General features: G+C 38.5%; 1 protein-coding gene across 4 annotated transcripts in view; it reads right to left on the bottom strand.

The window, feature by feature from the left end:
- PAK3 (p21 (RAC1) activated kinase 3) overlaps positions 1-22,626 on the bottom strand; it is a gene marked incomplete at both ends in the record, with an annotated part of 90,433 nt that overhangs the window by 39,762 nt on the left and 28,045 nt on the right. For all 4 annotated transcript variants that reach the window (XM_079727330.1, XM_079727331.1, XM_079727332.1 and 1 more), the window contains 3 exons: positions 3,401-3,464; positions 12,054-12,219; positions 13,462-13,593. In XM_079727330.1, the coding sequence (XP_079583456.1) occupies positions 3,401-3,464; positions 12,054-12,219; positions 13,462-13,593 (362 nt within the window). The remainder of the gene's footprint in view (positions 1-3,400; positions 3,465-12,053; positions 12,220-13,461; positions 13,594-22,626) is intronic.

Genomic DNA, 22,626 nt, shown 5'->3' with positions numbered 1-22,626 from the left:
AGAAGGTGAAGCCAACATGGATGAAAAAGACAGACATGCAGCACACACAAATACCCAAAGGAGAACAAAATCAGATGTGGTGAGGCTGATCTAGTGATTATGAGAAACAGTTAAAGACACACTGCAAAAAACAGAGACAGAAAGAGCAAGATACACATGTATATACTCATGAAAAGACAGAGGACAGAGGGAAGGGAGAGCTAGAAAGACAAACATTTTCATTAGTTCAACAAATATTTATTGAGGCAAAAACAGATCCAGAGAGATGGGGGAAGCAGACAGGGGAAGCTCTGTAAGTCCCTGAGCTTGGCCAAATGAACTCTGACTGTTGATCGAAACTGTACAAAATTGTTTTGGGGGGCTCCACCAAATACAACAGCACTGTGCTAGACAGTAAAGGCGACAAAAGGATAAATCAAAAAGACTCCCCACCCTCTAAGGGTTTATTTAAAAGTTGAATGGGGTCTATGAGTGAACTCTCTGATGGTTTCATCATTCTTGAAAATGATGAACTTGCTGGGAATATAAAAGAGAACTTTCCACAGCGGCAAGCAGGATTTCTCCTTTGATTTTTCATTTTAGATTATAAAGACTTTACAAAGGTATGCAGAAATAGAGAACTTTCCTTTTGCACCCTCAGATGTCAGAAGCATAAATAACAACCAGGAGGGGAAATCTCTTTGGTATGCCAAGTTGTTTGGCAGCCTAATCTTTGTTCTTGGAGAAATCAGTCTTGCTTCATTACCTAGTATCTGGGAGGTATTTGAAACCATCTCTTACTTTTTTTCTTTTCTAAATTCAATGATATTTTTAGCTCAGTTGGGTCTAAGTGAGAATGAGCAATCAAAACAAAATTATAACATTTTCCGCTCCCCAAAAGACAACTCCGAATATAAAAACACTTTATGAATAAATAAATAGCTCCCATTTAAACCTACAACTAGGGCAGTGTTGTCCATTAGACATATAATGTGAGCCATATTTTAAATTTGGGGGAAACTATATTTTAAAAAGCTCAAAAGGTAAAATTAATTTTAATAATATACTTTACTTAACACAATGCATGTAAAATATTTCAGCATGTAACCAATATAACATTTATTAATATGATATTTTGCATTGTTTATTTCATAGCAACTTTTTGAAATCAGGTGCATATTTTTTACTTGTAGCTTACCTCAGTTTGGACTAGCCACATTTCAAGTGCTCAATAGCCACATGGCTACCATATTGGACAGCAAAGATCTGGAATGGTACTTCTCTATGGATTGTGTATCACTTCCTATTGTTAGCTCCATCAAAGATACAACTAGATTAAACTAAAATCTAAAAGGTAACTTTTGCCTTCCAAGTCACCTTAGTACAAAATACAGTGTTTTTTTAACCTGCCTTGTGGTGTTAACCTTTTGGACAAAAAGAAAGTGAGCTGAGGTTTGTACATGGACTTGAGAAGGCACGGCTTCCTGACTTAAGTAAAACAACCAGTTCACTAGAACTTCTAGTTCACTAGAAGTTAAGGAGGAAAACTCCAGGTGAAATAATGGCTACAGAAGCCAGCCCTACCCTTCACTTAGGTGAATGGAGTAAGCATGTCACCCAAGGTACCCTATTTAGCCTCTTCAAGCATTCATCACTATAGATTGTAAGTTCCTTGAGGGCCCACACTATTCATTAGTGAGCTCTGTTTCTCTCACATTTAACACAGTGCCTGGCATATAGTTGGTGTTCAATAAGTGTGTGCTGAACAAATAAATTAATTCAAATAAATACAGTCTCTCATTTGCACTAGACACACTTCAAGTGCTCCACAGCCACATGTTAGTGGCTATCATATTGGACAGTGCAGATGTAGAACATCTCTATCATCACAGAAAGTTCTAGGGGACAGCACTGTCCTAGAGCAATGGGCAGAAACACTATTTGACTCGTTAAGTTTTAGGGGCCCTCTAGAGACCACAAAACCTTTTTTTATGAGCACGTGAGAATACCAGTGACAGCAAATGACAAAGAAAGAAGCAAGAGTACAAACAGGTATATATTTTACCCTCCTAGAAAGTTTAAATGCAGCAAAATTACGGTTTCCACTGCAAGAAGACACTTGGCCATATATTTCTCCCTTAGTTTCTGCCTCCTTCTTAGGGTCTTCTCACCTTGATTCCCACCAGGCACAGTCCCCAAGAGTGTCCCTCTTACCCTCTAGTCAAAATGTCTAATGAATGTTTTCCCTTATTTCCCGAGATAAGTTGGCAGTTTCAAAAGAAACTTTAGTAAAAAAGCTAGGGGGAAAATGAAATAAAATATAAAAAATCACAAAACAGTCAAGGTTATATACAGTATATAATTTTCTGAAGCTAAGAATCCCAGGAAAAGCAGTGAGGTGCCTGAAGAAATCCTACATTCCCTTATCTGAAAACAGACTCCAGTGGCTGAGGGGCTAGCACAATTTTGCAGGCACATTAGCTGTATCCCTTTCTTCCCAGCTCCTTGTTTCAGTCAGGAGACCTCTGGGGTGCCTGGCATACAGTTGTTGGTACACCTAAATATCTTGTCTCATTTCCCATTTAAGGACACCCCTTTAGAACGCTTCATTTCTCTTTAAACAAAACATTTCCCTGTTTCAAACCCTGTTGCCTACTCAGGCACTCCTGTTTAGTTTCACATTAAGGCTTGAGAAACATGTCTAATTACAGCTGGGTTGTAGAACTGGTGACTCCCACCCTTAGCTCTGGTGAATGATCTAGCCCCCTGGTTTCCAGGTCTAGCTGATGGTCAGGATTATCTGAGGAACTGTTCCAAAGTTCAGATTACTGGGCCCCGCTCCAGACTTCTGAATCAAATCTCTGGCAGTGGAGCCTGGGAATCTTTATTCCTACAAGCATACTAAGTGAAAATGATGCACTCTATCCCATTTAGGGATTATTGATCTATTTCTTCCTTACTCAGATAGCCAACTCTGCCCACCTCTGGCTCATTCAATAAGGATCTTCCCTACCATCACTCTGTCACTTTACAGTTTGAGAATGAAACAGGATCTTAAGTTAAGCATAACATCCATACAGATGTAGAGGGGGACAGGGATAAAGGGGGTTTTCATACAAGCTGAGAGGTTTCTCTAACTCTACTGCTTTTCTAGAGGAATCGGTTTGAATCGTCTAACTCTATGGGATGAAAGCATCTGTAAATAATTCACTGTTAACCTAACAATAGTGAAGATTCCAGCAGGATATGTTCCTAGGTTAATTAACAGTCTGCCAGCCAGAAAGGCCAATATTAAGAATGCAAAACATGAATACAACCTAGAAAATGAGAAGTATAATTTACCAGAAATTCAAGCTGTTATTGCATTTTAATACATGTCTCTGGTGCTCATCTTTTGATAGTTCACATAATAATCACTTACCCTTGACCTATTTTTTCAAATCTTGTGTATTTTTTCTTTGGGTCACCAACACTCACAATGCTTCCTGAGGGGAGGGAGGGAAGAGAGAGAGAGAGAGAGAGAGAGAGAGAGAGAGAGAGATTTAAATTGATTGATTTTCCTCTATTTAATATTAAAATTTAAGATGCCAGAGTCAATGACAAATAAAATATTAGAGCAATATTCTTATGTGATTTATATAATTTATATGGATAATGATATATATTTTTAAAGTAACAAACAGTAATATATTAATTAAACTAGTAGTAATAACCCAGATGCTTATACTCAAAATTGATGATGTTTGGGAAACAAGAAGGACTGATCATAACCCAACATTTATTAAAAGTTCCCAAAAAGGATACTGTAGATTAGGAGATAAAAACATCTAAGGACTTGTACATAGTATTTAATAAAATCACTATCTTCTCTGAATTGGAGTAAAATTGAGTGCTACAGTACATTCAGTTTTGCTGGACAAATATCTCTTGAGCAATTAATATGCACCCAGTACTGCACTAAGGGCTATGGGGGATGGGGAATGGCTCTAATAAAGAATAAAGGTTAATCATAAAGTAATGAGGCTTACTGTTTTAAAAAACTTACATCCCTGTACACCTGAAACTAATATAATATTGTAAAACAACTATACCTTCATAAAAATTTGTATGATTATAAAATAAAATCCTAAAAAAAACTCCATGCATCCCAGAACCTAGGACCCTATTAGCACTCCAAACATTTTTAACAGCTTTACTGAGATATGATTTCCATACCATAAAGTTCACTCACTTAAAGTGTACAATTCAGTGGCTTTTAGTAAATTTTTAGAGTTGTGCAAATTTACTAAATTTTACCATGATCTCATTTTAGAACATCTTTATCATCCTAAAAAGAAATCTTGTACCTGTTAGCGGTCACTCTTGACCCCCTCTTTGCTTACCAACCCATCCCTAGGCAACCACTCATCTACTTTCTGTTTCTATAGGTTGTTACAAACATCGTGGAGTAAGTTTACAAGCCACACAAGAAAACCATTAATTTATCATGTTTGGCTCTGGGAAAAAATATTGGTTTTTGCGATTTCAAGTCCACTACTCAGAGGATCAATACTTGCCACCAGTCAGAATAAATCTAAAGGAAGTGACATTGACTCTCCAATGCAATGCTCAAATAGGTACTGAAAAATTCCGTGCCATGGCAGCATCGTGGGAATAAGTTCTCAAGTGGACTACTTTGAAGGGAATCATGTATTTGGATACTTCTGGCCCTCCTTTCTTTCCTTATGGAAGCAAACATCAGTATCATTACCTTTAAGTTATATCTTACTAACATGGCCCCTATTCAAAGAAGTGTAGAGTCAGTTAGTATAACAAGATGTATACACATGAACTAATCAAGAGAAGGTCTGTGGAGTCTATCTCCCAATTGTCACTCTTATCCATTCCCTCCTCTTCATACCCATGGCCACTGCCTTTGTTCAGGTCCTCACCATCTCTTGTTCAAACCATTGTGCTAGTCATTACCTACCTCTAAACTCTGCCTTCTCTAATTCCTTGTCCACAATGCCTTTGGAATAGGGTAACCATGTAACTCATAAACGAAGACTGTCTTGGATAAACTGAGATGTGAGGTCAGCCTACTTCAGAGTGATTTCACTCCATTATCCATAAATCGTCAAAAGTTCCCCCTTACTACAGGATCAATTTCAAATTTCTTAGTCTGGCATAGAAGGCCCTTTACCATCCAGCAGCATCTAGCTCTTACCTAACCAGTCTAACCTCATATTATTCCTTTCCGCTCCATCCCTCCGACTTTATATCCTAGCAACACCATCACTATCCAAGGCTTTGGTCTTTAGACATGCTCCCCCTTTCCCTTTCCTATCAAACCCATGAATTCCTATTTATTATTTAAGTGTAATATCAAGTAATCCTTTGTGAATTCTTCTCTGATCATTCTAATGAGACTTACATGCTTCTTTTTGAGGGTAGGAAGCTTGTCTTTTCATCCCTGTAACTTCAGTGCCCAGAACAGTGGCTGCCAACTGAATTTGCTGACTAAATGAATGTGAACAAGCAAGTATGCATTCAAGAGCTAAACTGTGTGCTACAGACAATACTTCGTGCTAATTTAGACATGATCTATTTTCTGGGCTAGTGAACAACTTAATTCAGACCTACCAGTAGACAGTATACCTGGAAAAAATAATAAATTAAATGTTTCATTCATGGATTGTTCATCCATGGTTGTTAGGTTTGTTGTTGTTTGTTTTTTGTAAGAGAAGTCCATGTTTCAGTTAGGTTAAATAAGACTCACAATATGTGAGTCGTTGTAATTCTTTTCCTCTTGTATTCCCAATCTCAGTCAATGGTGCTACCATCTGTCTACTCAGTAGCCCGAGTCAGAGATCTGGGAGTCACCCTGACTTATCCCTTACCTTCACTCCCCATGTGTAGTTGTCCACTGAGTCCTGGGCCTATATCTGTTTACCTCCTAGATACTTTTTGAATCTGTCGTTTCCTCATTACTACTGTTCTAGTTAGGCCCTCACCATTTTTTGTTTGGGCTATTCTGACAGCCTCCTAACTGGATTCAGAATTTCCAGCCTCTGCCCACTCGAGTCCAGGCTCCACACCTCTGTCAGGATACTCTAAGTGCAGACCTGATCACGTGATTCTCTGGTTCAGGGGTCCTGGATGCTTCCTTAACACCTACAGGGTAAAGCTCAAACTCCTTGGCATAGAATGCAAGGTTCTTTGTATCTGGCTCTTGCTTCATTCTCCATCTCATCTTCCCCACTTCCCCACTAGAACTTTATGCTCTCACCATAACAAACGAATTGTAGCTCATGATAAGATCCTGCTTAGCGATTTGGCTCCCTTTCTTAAAACTCCAGCCCCCATATCCACCACCAATTCTACTGATATATTCAAGTGGCACTGAATAAGTTAATGTTCTCAACCATATACTTGTATACTTTCTTTACATGCTATTCTCTGCCTGCAATGTCCTTCTTAAGTTTTCTTCCTGGCAAGTCCTTATTCACGCTTCAACTCAGCTTCAGTTATGCCTCCTCTAGGAAGCCTTCCCTGATTTTTTTGGAATAAAGTTAATAATTTCCCTTCTCTGTACTGCCATTGTACCTTCTCTCTCTCTCTCTCTTTCTGCCTCCTCTTTTGCTTTTTTTCTTGTTTTTGCTCTTGCTCTCCTTCTCTGTACTTAATACACCATCTATCTATATCTAATTATTTGACATCCCCTTATAGACTGTGTTGTAAGGACAGGGGCCATGTCTTATTCATCTCTGCATCCTCAGTGCTTCCTCATATAATGCTGTATGTGAAATACATTGGTTACTCAATAAATGTCTATTGAATTAAACTCAAATAAAATTAGGAATTTCAGTTAGTAAATTCCCCGTATTTTAAGGCAGGGGTTAGAGAATGTATTTTACTTGAGCTATCTCTATAGAATACTACCAATTTAATGATTTCTGAGTTGCTATTTCATTTTTCAAATTGTCTCACAGATTTCTACATCGCTGAGAACTACCCTCCTTCAAGCCAGCTGTGAATGGGTAAGGACCTGGAACTTAAAATTTTTTTTAATGAAATGACGATTTTAAAGTCACTTGAAACCCCAGTTTTATTAAGCAGTTTAAAGTCTTTTAAGAAAGTTATACTATTAAGTTGCTGAGCAAACTCTTTTCCATAGACTAAACAAAAGCAAATAAGCTTCAGCCCAAGCCACTGTCTGAATTATGACCAATTCCAATTGGCAGGCTTTAGTTAATGAGGTTTTTATTTTATTTTATTTTATTTTTATACAGCAGGTTCTTATTAGTTATCTATTTTATACATATTAGTGTATATATGTCAATCCCAATCTCCCAATTCATCCAACATCCCACCTCCCACGCCTTGCTTTCCCCCCTTGGTGTCCATACATCTGTTCTCTACATCTGTGTCTCTATTAATGAGGTTTTATGGCAGTAAATTATTCAAATTTTATTTCCATGGTATGCAGGATAAAAACAATAACAACAACAACTGGGAATAAATCCTTTCATGAGGATTACCAAAAGACAACCATTTTGATGCACTTCTGCTTCTGAATTTAACTGCTATTCAAATAAAATGGCGTCCTCATGCTCATTACTGGTCACAGGATAGTGTGTGCTGCCATCTACTGATGCTAAGCAAGTGAACAGCAGGCCTTGTGTACAATTCCGAATTACAAAACAAGCTTTTACAGTGACCTCTTTCATCAGAGCCATTATAATTTGTGTTCATAAGTTATACTAAAGAAAGGAGAAAACATTGGTACACAATAGGCATAAAGAGACAAAAATCAGCAACTCAACATCAAAAGGAAAAAAATGACGACGATACCAGAACAACTTCCAACCAGAGCAATTTCGTAAATGAGAAACAAACCATTCACTTTAAAGTACAAGGATTTAAGAAATCACTAAATACTAGTATTTGAAAATAGGCTTCATGATGTGGTTTCAGTGACAGAAAAGCCCATCAGTGTGTTCTCCTACATATCAAAGAAACGAAGTTGAACTCCAAGCATTAAAAGACTGTCTGTTTGGCATAATGAAGGTTTTGATTTCTGAGAAAAAGCAAAAGAACTCTCTAAACTAATATTAGTTCTATCTGAGGGGGGATCCGGAGAAAGAGTTTTGAGTGGGGGATGCTGGGGGAGGGGAGGGACTAGAGGAGGAGGTGATTGCACAATTCTGCTGACAGTCAGCACCTTTTGAAAAATTTCACTAAAATGTAGGGGTTTCTTTATTTTCCAGCAGATTCAGACCAGACCACAATGAACAAGGCAGACCCAGGCTATCTGTCTGTGTAAAACTGAAAGATGATCTGTTCATTTCAGCCATTAATGATCCCATGGTCTGGCTCCCACAATCAGTATCTGTGTGGAAGAATAGCCTGACAGCTCTGTGGTCTGGGCCGCCCACGTCATAGTAATCAGATCCCTGAGACTGAAGGTGAGGCCGCCCTCCCCTCCTCCCCACGCTTATGGTGGGGTCCACCCTGGTATGGGCCGTAGGCCATTTTCCTACCTCCCTGTCTCCCTTTTCCCTCTACTTTGCCTCTTAGTACGGGCTCCTTTACTCCTTCCCCAAACTCCTCCTCCTCATTGATTTCTGTACAGGGCCCATACATCTGGGATTATTGCTGGTTTCAAACATTCTGTCCCCCTGAAGATCCTAGGCCCCAATTTTTTTTTTTTTTTTTTTTTTTTTGCGCTACGCGGGCCTCTCACTGTTGTGGCCTCTCCCGTTGTGGAGCACAGGCTCCGGACGCGCAGGCTCAGTGGCCATGGCTCACGGGCCCAGCCGCTCCGCGGCATGTGGGATCTTCCCAGACTGGGGCACGAACCCGTGTCCCCTGCATCGGCAGGTGGACTCTCAACCACTGCGCCACCAGGGAAGCCCCCCAATTTTTTATACTGAAAAATACGGTTGCTCTCATGGTGGAAAGCACAGGATAATAATTCTAAGCAACTATTTATTGTGCTGGGTGTCTTACATACTTTGCCTCGTTTGGTCCTCACAAAATCCCCATTATACCAGTACAATCGTCTCCACTTTTCAGATGAAGACACTAAATTTTAGAGGAGTTGAGTGACTTGTCTAAGGACACACAGCTGGGCTGGGTCTGTGACTCAGACTCAGTTATGATTCACTTCAAAGTCTGTCTTATTGTATTATCTTAATAAGGCTTTATATTCATGTAATAAAATAGTAACTACCTTTTATTGAGCACCTATTGTGTACCAAGTACTGTTGCTGGAGGTTTTTACATACATTATTCTCACTGAATTATCATAATGCTATAAGGTTGGTACCATTATTATCCCCATTTTTCTTAATGAGGAAAAAGAGGTCCAGAAAAGTTAAAATAACTTGCCTAAAGTGACACAGCTGGGAGCAATGGGCTTGTGATTTGAATCTGGGCCTTTCTGACGCCAATACCTGTCCTCTTAGCCATAGGTTGGGCTACATAAAATCCATCCTATAGACAGAGTCCTAAAATGTAGTTACGATTCTCATCCCCATTTGGCCAATAAGAAATGAAGGTTCAGAGGGGTTAAATAACTAGCTTAAGGTTATATAAGCGAGTAAGTGGCAGAGACAGGGCCCAGAGAGGGTGATGGTGAAGCAGAAGCAGGAAAGACAGACTTTGCAGACTTTGCAGTAAAGCTTAGCCTGGATTTGCTTCGTGAAAAACACTCCTCCATTTCTTGGCAGGTGTGCCCTGCCGACATCTGTGAGCACAAGGTAGGGTTGAGAGTTGCAGGTGGCCCACAGGCTGGAGGGAAAAAGATTCTCTCTAGGCCCAAGCATTCTCCAATAGAGAAAAAAACTGACTTAATTCTTAATTCAAAATGTAATCAAACATGGCTTTTCCCTCTTCATCATGTTGCTCAACGTAGGGCAGAATAAACAACAAATTATAAAAACCACAGCTCCAGAACCATTACAGTTTGCAAGCTAAACAAGATCTTGCCCCCGCCTCAAAATAATGCCTGTTTCTCTGTCAGTGAACTTAAGAAGGCTATAAATGTATTTTCATTATAATAAATCTACTGAGACTTGAAACAGTTATCAAATAATCAACTTTACAAAAGCGAGGCTGCTAGATTTTTCAAATCTGATATATTCTCTCAGGTCATGTAAAATAAAGGGAAAAAAAACTGAGGCAATTGTCTGAATACTTGAACTGAAATTATCCAGGCAATTCTTTCCTTTATTCCTTCCCTTTTACACAAATAGACAGCTGGCAAATGCAGAAGCAAAGTGGGTAATGGAAATAGTATAAGCTTTGAAGGCAAACAGATATGAATTCCAACTCTGGCTCTGCCACTCATTAGTTTGGTGATCTGGTCACTTCAGCTTTTTGAGGCTTACTTTCACTGATCTATAAAATGAGGCTATGAAAATCTACCACAAGGGATTACTGTGAAAATTAAACTTGATAATGTATGTAAAGTGGTCAGCAGAGAAGGCACTTAATAAATGGGAATCATTGCTGTTGTTATTAAGGAAATAGTTGGTATTAGCACTAGAGGCATGTTTAATCATGTACAGTAAAGTCGGTTGGCTAAAGTCCCTCAATTCCAGTTCTGAGCGCTGACAACTGCAACCCAAACCTTTGCCTTTCCAAATACCTCTGTGTCAGACTGTCTCAACATCAGCACTGTTGACATTTGGGGCTGAATAATTCTTTGTTGCAGAGGGGAAAGGAAGGAGGCTACCCTTTGCATTATAGAGTGTTTATAAGCATCCTTAGCCTCCATCCACTAGATGCCGGTGGCATTCCCTGTGCTGTGACAATAAACATGTCTCCAGATACTGCTAAATGTCCCCTGGAGGGCAAAAAGGCCCTACGACCACCTCTGCAGAGTCTTCCTGTGGCCTATAGCCTGCACTGCTCTCTTCCTTTCCTGAGTTCTTTTAGACAGACAGTCGCATGAAACAAGATGGCCTCCTATTCTCTAATTGTATCACACTATTAAATCTTATCTTCCAAATAAAATTGTAAGTTTCTTAATATCAGGAAATTGTTTTTCTATAGTTTCCTCCAAAGACTCTGGCATAGAACACGTAAGTAGGAACCCAGTAAAGATGCATTTGTCTGCTCATTTTTTCACCCATTCAATCAACAAGCATCCGTTAAGTGCCTTTCTGTACCAGGCACTTTATTAGAGCTGGATGTACGGGAAAAGAAGACACAATCTCTGTCTTTAAAGAGCTCTCAGTCTAGTGAAGGAGACAGACAAGTACAGTGTGATATTTGCTGCAATAAAGGCAGTGAAAAGAAGGTCCATTGACTCAGACTGAGAGAGACAAGGAGGGCTTTCCTGAGGAGGTGTCTTTTGAGCTGAGGTCTGAAGGATGAGTAGGAGTTAGTCAGATTGGAGGCACGAACTGTAGATAACTAGTGATTTGTTAGATGCATTTGTAGTATGAGTTTAATGAATGTGCTTCACAGAACTTTGACTCTTTTCAACAGAGAATTTTTTTTTAAATCTCTTTGACCCAGAAAGCTAAGTGGAAGAGGAGTGGTTTGTAAAATGGAGCGAGTGTGTATGCACAAGCCTGGGTACACTAATGACACTGCAGGAAGGAGGCTGTGAGCATTTGCTGGCCCTGCTTCCCTGTCCACATAGCAATGTTCCTAAATTAAGAGAAAAGGCAATTTTATCATGGCCACCCACTTTGATTGACTGTGTTGGGTTTTGAGGTTGAATTATCCATCATGATTGATCAGGTGGGGGCCCCTGGGGTATGATCATAAGATATTTTTCATCAGACTGATCCCCTTTGGGGGTATAATCTTAAAATAAAACTTACTACTTAATTCATTTAGTGAAGTTTTCACCTTAATTGATGTTTTTCAAGTGAAAATGCTTGGTTTCTGTGCAATTAGGAGTATGAGGGAGGGGGTGATCTGGAATACACAGTGAGTCTCAAACTTTTCATCTTGTGATGTCAGGGAGCCTGGAGTTCATGCAAGCAGGTTCAAGTTTTTAAAGGTTCAATTCCCACCCTAGGTGGAGAAACCCTCTCATGAAGAAACTAATGATGGCAAAACAAAAAACAACTCACTTAGCTTCTCTAGAATCTCCTCATCTGTCATCTTGGATTTTTTCCTTTGCCGATCTGTGTTTCTATACAAAGTACTGGAATTGGCGTTCTCAGCAGAAGGTGGTGTGACCTCTTTATTTGGTGCTGCTGGTGAAGCAATGGATTCAACCACGGAACGAGTGTAGATCTTAAAGACAAAAAATCTGGTTACAGATTAAAGACCAAAGTAATGCTACAATTGATGAACCTACATTGACACATCAGGATCACTCAAAGTCCATAGTTTACATATGGTTCACTCTTTTTTTTACACATATACACAGTGATTTATTATCATGTACTTTCATAATTATTAGATGTATCCTTTACAACAATGACTTCAGAAGTATCCATTTTTATAGATCATTAATAAATTCAATGTTCCTTGAATCCAAAATCACTAATTGGGTATGGGTAATACAGATACTAGTGAAAAATTCTATAACTAAAGAGTTGTAAGACCTTAGACAATTTGATCACTTTCCTAAAGTTTTAGGGTCTGATTATGCCTGATATCTCTCTTCTAATTCTCAAATTTTATGTTTGGCCTTGCCCTCTGAGTCTTTCTTTTCAGAAATGCCTTTTCTGTCTCCCATTATCCTTTATATGGGATGGCAGCCTCCAGGGCCATCAATTTCTGTAGAGGTATTTACCAAACTGTATTTACCTACAGAAGTCAAGTAGGAGGAACTAGAGGAACAAACTATAATGAAGGCAGAGTTGGGCTGTTGTATTTTTGGCCACACAGAGAGTGGACCAATAGGATTATGATATTCAAGTACCTTATTTTTCATCACTTTCAATCATCAATCATATGGTTCACTCAATGTACATTCTATGGGTTTGGATGAATGTATAATGACATGCATCCATCATTATGGTATCACACAGAGTATTTTCTCTGCCCTAAAAATCTTCTGTGCTCCACCTATTTATTCCTCCCTCCACCCTGCCCCTCAACCTTTAATGAGTTTTTAAAGACAAGTGATTTCTATCAAAAAGGATCTTTAATTTGCTTCAAGTATACTGCCCTTGAAAGCTCTCAGGAGCCAGTCTTTTGAGACCCCCAAACATGCTGTGCTAATCGTGGTCTTGGTGCCTCTGCTTATGCAATTCTTCCTACCAGATTCCCATGGCTTTTGTTCTCTTTCTTAACTTCTGCAGCAGTTTTAAAATTTAGCACTTATTTGTATATTGCTTGGTATTATTCTCTAATTGTCATGTGCTAATCTGTACCCTCAAACAGCAACCCCAATGAAATTTTTATCTTATACTCTAGTCCGGGAACATATATGCTCAACAGATACTAGGTGATTAACTAGATTCTGACTCTAGGACTATGCCAAAGGACACCTGTTGAATCATTTGGAAACAGTCACTTGGGACTTACTGATTTTGTATGCTCTGGTCTTGGTGCAATGACTGGTGGCGGCTCATTGTCGTCTTCTTCTTCTTCCTCTTCTTCATCTTCTTCTTCAGACACAGGGGGAGCCAAAGGAGGCTCTGATGCTGTTTTTGTACTCTTACGGTAAAAACAAAGTTTAAAGACCAGGTCTTAACTCCTCATTGTTTTTCTTCAGAAGTGAGAAAAGGGAGATAAAATATCTAAGCATGTAGGGATAGGAAGGAACTTCATCTTTTACAAATGCGCAGAACCATCTACAATTTGGTGGCCAGAACCTGCCCACATTCAGAGATAAATTCAGGTCAGGATTTAAGCACCATGAAATTTTAAAAATTCCTTTTATTTTCCACTGAGCTCAAAAACAGTGAGCTATTCATTTAACATTTTCAAGTTCAGTGTTTTTTAAATCAATGAGTATATTTTAAAAATCAAATTAATTGCTATTAATGCCTTGAATTGGTACCGGGCAGATTGTCAATGTGTTGATTGACAGTTTGTCAACCAGCAAAGGGCTATTTTGTGCCTAAAGATCAGAGCATACATATGGATATGGCATAAATACAGCTCTGCAAATATTCACTAAGTACAAGCAAGCCCATAAATGTTTCTTTCCTGTTCAGCCTCCTGGAAAGAAGCACTCAGAGAATAACAGACATGAAGATTTAAGGAATACTCATCTACATAAATAATTATTCAATCTCAACCAACAGGTAAATGGTGATTTGCAATGTGAAAAATTTCAATAACACCAAAAATAATGACAGCAACCACAGTATCTAGGGTTGGTTCTCGATCATTCACATTAATGCAGGGGTAAAATGGTACCAAAGGTGGATTTTGAAATAACTATGGCCATGGTACTCAAAGTGTGGTCCCCAGATCAGCATCATTAGCATTATCAAGGAACTTGTTAGAAATGCAAATTCTTGGGCTCTATCCAGACCTATGAATCAAATTCTGGGGGTGGGACTCAGCAATCTGTGCTATAACAAGCCTTCCAGGTGATCCTGATGCTTGCTTAAGTTTAAAAATCACTGAACTATGATAAAGGTCTTTGTTGTTCAGTATGATGGCTATTCAACACTTAAAATGTGGCTAGTCTGAGTTGAGATGTAAGGTGTAAGTGAAAAATACATACCAGATACTGAATACATAATAAGAAAAAAATATAAAATATTTCCTTAATGCTTTTTATATTGAGTGTACGTTGAAATAAAAATATTTTAATATGTTGGGTTAAATAAAATATATTATTAAAATTAATTTCACCTATTTCTTTTTACTTTTAAAAATGAAAATCAGAAAATTTAAAGTTACACATATGGCTTTTATTACGTTTCTGTTGGACAGCACTATTATAGATGGTTTTTGAGCTTTTGTGTGTGTGTGCATGTGTGTGTGAACTTGTTTATTTTTTGTTTATGCCTTTGAGTACACTGGCTCAGGCTAAGCCTAAAAAGAATTTTCTTTCTTTCTTTCTCTTTCTTTCTTCCTTTCTTTTCTTTCTTTCTTTCTTTCTTTCTTTCTTTCACATCTTTATTGGAGTATAATTGCTTTACAATGGTGTGTTAGTTTCTGCTTTATAACAAAGTGAATCAGCTATGCATATACATATATCCCCATATCTCTTCCCTCTTGCATCTCCCTCCCTCCCACCCTCCCTATCCCACCCCTCTAGGTGGTCACAAAGCACTGAGCTGATCTCCCTGTGCTATGCGGCTGCTTCCCACTAGCCATCTATTTTACATTTGGTAGTATATATATGTCCATGCCTCTCTCTCGCTTTGTCACAGCTTACCCTTCCCCCTCCCCGTGTCCTCAAGTCCATTCTTTACATCTGCATCTTTATTCCTGTCCTGCCCCTAGGTTCTTCAGAACCATTTTTTTCTTAGATTCCTTACATGTGTGTTAGCATACGGTCTTTGTTTTTCTCTTTCTGACTTACTTCACTCTGTATGACAGACTCTAGGTCCATCCACCTCACTACAAATAACTCAATTTCGTTTCTTCTTAGGGTTGAGTAATATTCCATTGTATATATGTGCCACATCTTCTTTGTCCATTCATCTGTCAATGGACACTTAGGTTGCTTCCATGCCCTGGCTATTGTAAATAGAGCTGCAATGAAAATTGTGGTACATGACTCTTTTTGAATTATGGTTTTCTCAGGGTATATGCCCAGTAGTGGGATTGCTGGGTCATATGATAGTTCTATTTTTAGTTTTTTAAGGAACCTCCATACTGTTCTCCATAGTGGCTGTATCAATTTACATTCCCACCAACAGTGCAGGAGTGTTCCCTTTTCCCCACACCCTCTCCAGCATTTATTGTTTGTAGATTTTTTGATGATGGCCATTCTGACTGGTATGAGGTGATACCTCATTTCAGTTTTGATTTGTGCTTCTCTAATGATTAGTGATGTTGAGCATTTTTTTATGTGTTTGTTGGCAATCTGTATATCTTCTTCAGAGACTAATAAAAAGAATTTTCATTCCTCGAGGACAAAGTTCCTGAGGCAGATACAGACAGCCTACTAATAGACTGTTACATCGACCGACCTCAGTCTGTGATTTAAATTCACTGTGGATTTTCTATAATCATGTATAAACCTACGGTGGTGTAATAGGTATAACCATATATCTTATTGGAGCCAGCAAGATTTATATACTGTGACAAGACAGCTTAGAATTTATAAATTTGAAAGAATATTTGATTGCCTGATATATATGCTAAGTGGTTTATAGATTGAAGTTTATATGCTTACTTGATATTGTTTTTCTATTCTTTTTTAATTTTTATTTTATATTGGAGTATAGTTGACTAACAATGTTGTGTTAGTTTCAGGTGTACAGCATATTTATTCTTAATTTAGCCAAGACAGCTGGGCTATTACATTGGGTTGTGGCTGCATGGATAGCAACATATATTAATGAGGTTATATTTCTAGATAAAAAATCAGTTTCTTTTTGTGAAAGACTAATTCTTCAGGGCACCTCAGGGCACAGGGAGAAGTTGCTTTTGGATTAATGGTATTTGATTTGATATTATTTTGTTCCAGAAACTTCTACTCTATCTTATGCCAGCTGGGATCCAGAATGCAACTAATCACTGTTCCTTGGTAGAACCTGCATATAAATTGACTAGTTTCTATATGGCAAACAATGCTATTTTATTCATTAGGCAATATGAACCATGCCTAGGAATAATAAGCTTTACGTGGGCCTATGAAAATACTTGAACTCAGGAATAAATCATCGGCTCCAAAAATGCCACAAGAAAACGATAAAATTTAAGTCAGTTAATGTCTAATTAAATGTCTGTTAAGTATAATATATGTCAACTTAATTAATTAGTTATTTAAATTTAGTATTTATAGAAATTTCATTATATTAAAAAACAAATTATAAGTTAGGCTGTTCTATTTAGCAACAATTCTTGAGTATTCACAATGATTTCTAAGAAATTACACCTAACCATAAATTAAGTGCTACTTATGATCAAATAATCTCAAAATTAACATTTTAAAATTACTTTAAAAAGTTTATAGCAAAAATAAAAAGTGGGGTATAGAGGCCCATTAATATACTTGATATATTTGATACAATGCATCACATGTCCTCCGTAAGTGAGAGTGTATATACAGCCTATGAGGATCTAAAAATGGCCCAACCCTTAAACTGGTACAAAGACCAACCAGTGCCTACTGGCCAAGAGGTAGCCTTGCACATTTCAGTTCTCGTTAATTTATTAGAGAAGATCCACCTGCAAAATTTCGCGGACTGATTCTTTTTTTTTTTTTTTTTTGTGGTACGCGGGCCTCTCACTGTTGTGGCCTCTCCCGTTGCGGAGCACAGGCTCCGGACGCGCAGGCTCAGCGGCCATGGCTCACGGGCCCAGCCGCTCCGCGGCATATGGGATCCTCCCAGACCGGGGCACGAACCCGTATCCCCTGCATCGGCAGGCGGACTCTCAACCACTGCGCCACCAGGGAGGCCCTCGCGGACTGATTCTTAACATTCATTACTATCCTCACTACTCTAATTTCATATGGGGGACATTCCAGTCTCTAAGGATGGACTAAGGGACTATTAGAAAACCTAAAGATTTTCATCTTTTGAGGGTTTACAGGGCAGGAAGAAGATACATGTCTGTTTATCTGGGACCAAACACTATGCTGCCATGTTGGTTGGTTGGAAAGAATGTGTGACCTTCAGTGGACATTACGTTTTGGATGTTGGTTGGGCCAGGGAGCATTAACTACCCAGCATTACACATAGATACCAGGCCTTGGTACTAAGAATTGAAATTAACATAATTTCTTGCTCCTGTGTATTTTTTCCACAGATTTTCCATCCCTGTGTAAATAACACTGGGGCTGGGCATACTTTCTTTTCCCTGTGCTAAACAATATCAAGCTGGAGCATATTTTCCTGTTCTTATGTTACACAATACTGAGAACAAGCAAAAATAACTTAGCTTCTCACTTTAAGAAATACTTGTTCTTGGAAGATAAGACTGAACCAACTGAAGTAATTTACTTATTAAGAATAACAACAGCTTGCTCACCAAAACTGTATTCAAGACCCTCACTTTGCTGTATTCCCCAATCCAAAGTTACTTTATCAGAAACACTGCACAATCCTAACTCGTTTCTTGTCTTGCGAGACCTGCTTCAAAATCACATAGCCGTGCTCCAAGACCCTATAGATATTCTCCCTTGACATCCCCTTTCTAAGACACTGGCAGTGCTCTTTCTTGCTCCTGTAAGTATAATAAACTTAGCTTTGCTTGATTAACAGCTTTTTTTGATGGCCTTTGGGGGAGTCAAAGTTATAAATGTTGCTACACTCTTCCTTCCAGGCTGAGGATTACTATGTCTAGTATGTCTAAACGTGTAAAAATACAGATGGATATCAAGTAAGAACTTTTTTGTCTTTTTGAAATTAAGTATTTTTGACAGTCATTATGCCACACATTCAGTCGAGCAAGGCAGGTTATTCTTAACCTGATTGGGTCTTGGACTCATTTCCAATTCTAAAGGGTTTGGCCTATCTCCCCAGAAAAATACAGGTAGACACATATTTTTACATATAATTTCAAGAGTTCATATGTCTTCTGAAGCCCATTCATGGACTCCAAGTTGCAAACCCTGCTCTAGAGAATACACCAGTTAGAGGAGCTACCTTAGGAAACTCTCCTTTCTTTGAGCTTAATTGTTAAAGGTCAAAGAAAGAAAAAGTAAGGATTTTGGAGACTTTAGATAATGCTAAGTATGGTCTGAGAGCCCCTCTTGGTTGCTTGTGTACAATACAGATTTCAGGGTTCCATTCTACTCTGGGAATGGAGCCCTAGAATCTGCATTTTAACAGGCTATCCAGCCAATTCTAATGCATACTGAAATTTTTAAAAAGCACTAATGTAGATGAACAAAATAAGCCAGTACTGTAAATCAAACAAGTGTCATCTGTCACACGTACACCCAGTTTCTCTAGGCACAAATCACGGCATATTCATATTATTGCTGTTACCTTCCACTCAAAATACTAGCTCAGGATTCTCAATGCATTACTTCACTCTCAACAGTACAATAAATGTACACAAATTTCAAAGTAGCCTCACATTGAAGAGTAGATCCCTGAACAGTATTTAGCGTTTAATAACACTAATACCAAAGAAGCTATCACGAGTGGGCAGTAAAGCAGATTCATATGACTATGAGAGGCATCGCTGAATTCATTATTAATTATATTGCCATTAGTTTAACACATTTAGTGAATATAACATTGTTTCTATTTTGATTCCCACCCAGGCTACTAGAAGATGCCAAAACTTGTGAGCAGTTCAGGCTATGTCGAGAAGGGGTAGTCAATCCCATTAAATCACATCCTGTAGGATAGCTAGGTCTACTGGGAGTGTTTCTAACGCAACAAAAGCACAAGCAGTGTGAAGTGCAATCTCCCCCTAGAACCATAAGGAGAACACAAGGTGCAATTACCCAAGTTACTGAGCCCCAAAGAAGTGATCCAACCTGACCTTAAGGGTCTAAATTCAGTTCATTCAATCAATAGAAACCTATCTGGAAGTCTTGCCAAACCTTCGAACTCAAACTGTCCAATAGGAAACTCAGCATCTTCTCCCAGAAATATGCATCTCCTGAAAGATAATACCCTCATCTTTTTGGCCACCCACATAGCATCCAAAGCCTGCAATCATCTCTGACCTCAACCTTTCCTCCAACATCTAATCAATAACCTAAACATCTTTGGAATTTAAATCTAATCTCCATTCCCACTGCCACTATCTCACGTAGGCCCTCATCACCTCTGGCCTTGGATGCTTGCGATATTTCCCCAGTCAGTCTCCCTGCATCCAGTCTTACCTTCTGTCCTTAATTCACTCTGGACGTTTGCGATCAGATCACTCTTCTAAAGCATAAGCTTTAATCACCTAACTCTCCTGCCCCACAAAACTTCAAGGGCTTCCCACTGTACACTTACATAGGCCAGATTCCTTAGAATACCATTTAAGGGCTTCTATGATTTGGCTCCAACTTAACTTTCAAGGCTTAACCCCTATGATTCATTTTCTTGCATCTCAGTCTTCATTCAAACCCATACCCCCTTGTCCCCTTGCTCTTTTCACTACCCTGCCCTTTATCATGCTTTCCCTTTGCTTAGAATGCCCTTCCTTATCTTCACAGATCCAAATCGCATCTGACCTTCAAGATCTAGTTCAAATTCCGCCTTTTCTATGAAGCATTTTCTAATTCAATATTCAACAAATATGTACCAAGTGCCTATTTTGTACTAGGCACTGAGCTTAAGCCCTTGAAGACGAGGGCCTCCTTCCTTTTCCCTCCCCAGCTAAAAGTAAGCTCCTTCCTTTGAATTCTCACAGCACATGGACATATTTTATGGTATGTAACATGATCCATATGGTACTGTGCTTCTTTATGTTCATACTTCTCTTCCCTTACCAGACTGAGCTCCAAATTTCCTAGTGCTTATAAGGAGGCACTTGATAAATACATGTTAAATACGTGAATATCCAGTTGTTTTATCTCCAAACAGTGAGTTCATGAGTTTTCTTTTTCTGATCTGATGGAATATTTTGAACATTATGTAGATTTAGTTTTAATTCTGTAAGTAAGACCAATAGAAGCAAGCTAAAAAAAAGGCCAATATCCTAGGAGCTATAAGCTGTTTACAAAAATGAAAACCAACACACAGACTATCCTAGCAGGTTGGTGTTTAAAATAACTGACTACCTGAAAAGATAACAACAATTTCTTTGTCAAGATACTTATCTAGTATCGCACAATAATGACAGTAATTAAATCAAGGGAGGTAAGGTATGTGTTGCTTATGGAAGGTTGGTATTTTTGTCTTTCCCAGTTTGCTATTATCTCCCTTCACGTGCTGTTTTCAGTGAGACCCAGGAAGCTGTCATGGCAAAGAAGCAAAAGGAGGGCAATGACCAGTGAGAAAAGAAGGGCTACATTCTGCTCTGTTCTGAGAATTCTGAACAAGGCACCAGTACCATGGCCTCAGACAAGTCTCATGCATGGAGAGAATGAGTTTTCGTCTTTGTTGACATCTACAAATAGTAGCAATAGTAGTTTACATTTAATAAACACATAGTATGTGCTAGGTAATGTACTAATATATTATATGCATTAGCATATTCAATATTCACACAAGTTTTAGGAGGTAGGTACTGTTATTATTCCCAGTTAAAGGCTGAGGAAAGAGAGGGTCACAGAAGCTGAGCCACTTTCTCAAAGTGGCTCAGCTTGTAAGTGGAGGAATAAGACTAAACACCTATGCCCAGAGCCTTTACTCTTTTAAGTTTTCTTTTTAGTTGTGGTAAAATAGACATAACATAAAATTTACCATCTTAACCATTTGTAAGTGTATAGTCCAGGAGTGTTACATATATTCATATTGTTGTGCCTCCATCCCTGCTATCCATCTCCAGAATTCTTTTCATCTTGCAAAACTAAAACTTTGTACCCATTAAACAACAACACCCCATTTCCACCTCACCCAGCAATCACTTTCTGTATCTATGATATTGACTACTCTAGATACCTCATATAGGTAGACTCATATGGTATTTGTCTTTTTGTGACTGGATTATTTCACTTAGCATAATGTCTTAAAGGTTCATCCATGTTTAGCCTATGTAAGGATTTCCTTCCTTTTTAAGGCTGAATAATATTCCATTGTATGGATATACCACTTTTGTTTATTCGTTCATCTGTTGATGGACACTTGGGTTGCTTCCACCTTCTGGTTACTATGAATAATGCTGCTATGAATATGGGTGTTCAAATATCTGTTCAAGACCCTGCTTTCAGTTCTTTTGGGTACATATTCAGAAGTGCAACTGCTGGGTCATGTGGTAATTCTCTTCTAAATTTTTGAGGCACTGCCGTATTATCTCAGAGCCTTTAGTTTTTACCAGAAATGATTTACTGCTGTCACACTGGTTGCCCAGGGTGACATCAAGCAGGCCAGCATTTGTCCTCTATAAAAGGAAGAATCAGCTTGATTATCCATGACTCTGAATAAGCGGCGAGGAAACTTTCACTAATGCTAATTATTTCACTCCAAAGGAAGCAAATGAGGCAGGAAATAATTTCTATCAGGATATCAAAATGAAAATCATGTAAAGGGAAGCCTTGTCTAAGACTGTTTTCTGTGTATGGGCATTCTTTCAGACACTATAGCACTTCCAAGGCCCTTGAGCTAGGTTGCTTATTTTCTAGTCACTTCTCTGATAAAACTATCTATGTGACTTTGGGCAAAGTCTCACTTTGTTGGAATAGGTGACACCAAAAGATGTAGTGGTATGACCTTAGACAAGTTATTTCACCTCTCTAAACCTCATCTGTAAAGTGGAGACAATTATAAGACTTAACTAATTGGGTTGTAGGAATGGATAAGTGAAGACAAAGTGTTATTAGCCTAGTGCCTGGCACATTTGTTCAGTAAAGAGAAGTTTCTATCATTATGATGATTATTTTCAAGATTCTATATGTAAAAGAAATAGAAACATTTGTCTATGTAAAGACTTATGCATGAATTTTCATAGTAGCTTTATTTATAAACGCCCAAAACTGTAAACAGTCTAGAAATCCTTCAATGG

This window comes from Hyperoodon ampullatus (assembly GCF_949752795.1).
Source record: "Hyperoodon ampullatus genome assembly, chromosome: X".
NCBI lineage: Eukaryota > Metazoa > Chordata > Mammalia > Artiodactyla > Ziphiidae > Hyperoodon > Hyperoodon ampullatus.
This window is presented reverse-complemented; position numbering and strand designations above follow the sequence as displayed.